Source organism: Nothobranchius furzeri, chromosome 18 (genome assembly GCF_043380555.1).
Source record: "Nothobranchius furzeri strain GRZ-AD chromosome 18, NfurGRZ-RIMD1, whole genome shotgun sequence".
NCBI lineage: Eukaryota > Metazoa > Chordata > Actinopteri > Cyprinodontiformes > Nothobranchiidae > Nothobranchius > Nothobranchius furzeri.
Genome location: NC_091758.1, coordinates 5516640 through 5520648, shown reverse-complemented (window position 1 = coordinate 5520648; position 4009 = coordinate 5516640). Strand labels below are relative to the sequence as shown.

Sequence of the window (4009 nt, the reverse complement as noted above, 5' to 3'; positions counted from 1 at the left end):
CAGAGAAGCCTTTGATGGTCAGTGATCCTCTCACCAGTGACTACTGGTCACTGATATGGACACTAACTGGTGTTCTGACACCTGATATGCCTGATTAGGGAGACCAAAAAAAAAAGAAGAAGAAGAAGAAATGAGTAGTTTTGTTTTGAAGAAGGTGATGCGGTGCATTATGAGACTTGCCTTTTGAAGGGGCCCCGGGCCCCCGGGCCCTGTGCGAGTGGGTACTAAGTGTTTGGCTCGTGTCTTTTTGCATGTTCCTGACTGAATAACGAACGGGAGAATGTGGGTTGTTTAAACCGATGCCAGAACCTGGAGACAGATTGTCTGTGTAGAATTTTCCAGAACAATTCTGAGGTGCTCAGTCCTTTTGTAACACGTAACGCTGTACAGAAACGGAAGGAGAAACCTTGTTTATATTGTTTTCTTTGTTGATGTAGAGAATAATTTTGATCACCGTTGTACACATTGTAAGAAACCTTTTCTCCCCTCCTGTAAGATTGTGTCAGATATGTTACAGCGTGACCTCCAGAGACCTCTCTCAAATCATTCTCAGTGTTTGTTTTCACGTCCGGGGACCGAGCCTGGGGCTTTGGCCTGCGTAGGAAAGCAGAGAGGAGTCTGCAGGAACCGTAGTGCCATCGGAGGGACAGCCAAGTGTACTTTTCTGTATCCAAGATCTCACCTAACACACTGGATTTTTGCTGTTGGGATTCAGCCGTGACACACACACACACACACACACACACGTTCCCTCTACAGTCTACATGAGGCCTGGACCTGATCACAGGTGTGTGATCCTTGGAGCTGTGGTTTTATGTGCACTTGCGGGGCTGGCAGAATCTCAAACCGGTCCGGTACCTGTGCTTTCTATGATTGTACTTTTCTAGAGCTCTTTTTTATGAGTGCAGGGTTTTTGAAACAACTTTGAGTCTGATGCCAGTCGTGAGTGATCCTCCACCCTGTGTAAGCAGACTGGAGCCCACCTAGACCAGATCTGCTTCATACTAAACCCTCCATGCTCGGTGTAAAACTCCATTAGTCCTCTAAAACACGTCAGAAGGAACTTACTGAAGCCATCCGGACACACACGACAGCTTATTGTAGAACTGAATATTTACTTTGGTGTGTTCGGGGTGAATCTGCACACGTCCTTTCCTCTCTAAGAGTGAATAAAGGTCCAGATAAAGGCTGGTGGGTAAAAAATGAAACACAGCTGGATTCACCAGCAGTGGTGAATCGTGTCATTCCATCCAATCAATAAATCGATGATAGATATATTGATGAGTGTATCATCAGATGGGTTTCAGTTGAACCAAGAACATGTGATTGTACAGTAGTCTTACATCCTTTTGTGTTTGTTCTCCAACTGCCCATGAGTTGTTGAGATCCTGAGCACAAATCCAGCTTCTCTGTCCACGTTTGGTTGTAAGTATGTTTATTTGAATTATTTATGTTCTGACGCTGTGATCAATCCTTTGTGGGTTGGTGTTATAAGCACTTCATACTGTGGAGTGTGTTGGAATATGACTTCTTCTAAGTCTAACTTTAATAAACTGTTCTGTACAATTTTTACAGGTGTGTGTGTGTGTGTGTGTGTGTGTGTGTGTGTGTGTGTGTGTGTGTGTGTGTGTGTGTGTGTGTGTGTGTGTGTGTGTGTGTGTGTGTGTGTGTGTGTGTGTGTGTGTGTGTGTGTGTGTGTGTGTGTGTGTGTGTGTGTGTGTGTGTGTGTGTGTGTGTGTGTGTGGCCAAAACAACTGCGTAAACAGGAAGTAGGGTCACAACATGTGGAAATATCATCAAAGATAAGAAAAGATAAGTCCTCTAATAATACTTAATAATAATAAAAAGTACAGCTTTGGAAATCTTTTCACAAACATTCTGAGAACTTTAATCATAGTAAAAATGAGTTTTTCATTTGTTTAGGTGTGTAAATGTATTTTGTTGCTGATTAAATCACTGTAACCTGTTAATAAATAAGCCTAAATAGTGTCAGGGGCCACTCCTGCATGTGGTTTTATGCGGGCTGGAGCTGAGCCCAGACACTAACATACCTCCTATTGAACACCAGGCTGCACGCTGAAATAGTAAAAGCTGTCATTACAGCTGAACAAAGTGCAAAGTACAGTCTAAAGCCCCAAGCAAAGGAGCAGTAGAGCATGACACAAATAAAACCAGGTGGAGGTTCAACTATAACGACGGAAGAACGGAGAACAAAATCAGATAACGTGAGAATAAATGTCCAGCAGAGGGAGGAGTTGGTGACTGCTTTTATATGTTCTTAAAAAAGGACTCCTGAGACAATAAACCATGACGTTTGGCCAGAATGTCCACTACCTCTCTCAAATCCATGTTTGTCTCACTGGAGACCAAGCAGGACTTGCTGCTGGAGTAGACGGAGATCGGAGGACATTTCTGAATGATTTTGAGAAACAAAGCAAAGTAACTTTGAGTTCGTAGTCAAAACAAAAGTCATAAAAAGTTCAGTTAGAATGTCTGAGAACAGAAACAACAATGAAATAAATAATAATAAATGCCACGTAGAGGTTTATTTTGTTTTAGAGTTTAAAGTTCTGCGCACTACCTTTTGCTTCCGTTGCGCAGTTTCGTCGCCATTACGTCACTTCCGGGCGTCAATTTGTGGCTCGGTGCGGCGCTGGGAGACAGAGCCACGGGAAAGATGTAAACCGAGGCGCCAGCGACAGCCACCGTCAGCGAAGACACCTAACATTACCCTGAGGAAGCGGCACCGGCGCCCCGACACTAGCGGGCCGCTCATCGGCTCGTTGTTCCTGAAGCGGCGGAGCGCCTGCCCGGAGCAGCCATCTTTACTGAGAGAATGTACGGGGCGACGAGGCGGGCCTGCTTGGGCTCGGGACCGGGCCGGAGCTGGTTGATGCTCACCACTGCTCTGCTGCTGTCGGCCGCCGTGATGCTCTCCGGACTGCCGAGCTCCACCGAGGCGAAGGAATGCGACAAACCGTGTGTGAACGGACAGTGTAACCCCGCTACGGGCAGCTGTGTGTGCGTCCCCGGCTGGGTCGGGGACCAGTGCCAGCACTGCGGAGGGCGCTTCAGGTACCGATCACCCGGACGGAACACAGCTGCTTTTATCTGTGAGAGTACTCCGGAGCGGTCAGCAGTTAAGCTGCTGTAAATACTTACTCCAACTGCCGTGGTTACTCCAGACCCTGCTGTCCGGTCAGCTCTAGACATCACAGCTGCTCTCCTCACTGCAGCTGGTCTGTTTATACACACCTTCTAACTGGGTTTCATCACTCTTACCTGGTAAACCAACCTGGGGCCAGTGACCCCTCAAGTGGTGCTGAGGTTGTGAGGTTACAAACATGTTTATAACATCCCCAAATAACAAACCCACTAGTAGTCTGGACAAGAGTTATAACTCCATGGGTATAATGGTTTATTGCCAAACACTAAATACAAAAGATGTCCTCCTTTATAGAGCTTAGTGTCACACATGACCGGGACATGCAGGACGTAGGGTCGTCACAGTGTGAAAATGTAACCTCACGGTTATTGTGACCAAAATTACCACGGTTTTCGGTATTATCGCGGTATTTTTTAAACGTGCTACATTTTCACACTTAAATAAACCCTGTATGTCAGGAAATATTGTCCTCAGTTTGTGTCGGTTTTTCTGCTCGTGCTGCAAACAGGATAGCCGTCTTCTATCAGCTGTCCCTCGACATTCTTCAAATATCCAAAAGATGCCCGTACTTCCCACTTTGTCTTCTCTGAGGGATAACAAATGTCCTGAGCGCTGCCGTCTCCTCCTTTGGCCATTATTTCAGCTTAAGCTTCAAGAAAGTTTTGGTTGTGAACATCAAAGTGCGCATGTGCCGCGGCAACTTCAGCAGATGATACGGTGGCTGGTAAGGGTCACCGTGCCTACACCACAGCCACGGTAATCCACTGAGATAATATAGTTTTTAAAAAACAAGACGGTTATTATTATTGTCAACTTTTTTACCGGGGTTTACCGCTACACCGG

At 46.0% G+C, this 4009-nt stretch overlaps 1 protein-coding gene across 2 annotated transcripts in view; it reads left to right on the top strand.

The window, feature by feature from the left end:
- Positions 1–2621: 2621 nt before the first annotated feature.
- Positions 2622–4009, top strand: part of atrn (attractin) — a 177925-nt gene continuing 176537 nt past the window's right edge. For both annotated transcript variants that reach the window (XM_054741989.2, XM_054741990.2), the window contains exon 1: positions 2622–3075. In XM_054741989.2, coding sequence (XP_054597964.2) covers positions 2837–3075 — 239 coding nt within the window. In that variant the 5' untranslated portion in view covers positions 2622–2836. The remainder of the gene's footprint in view (positions 3076–4009) is intronic.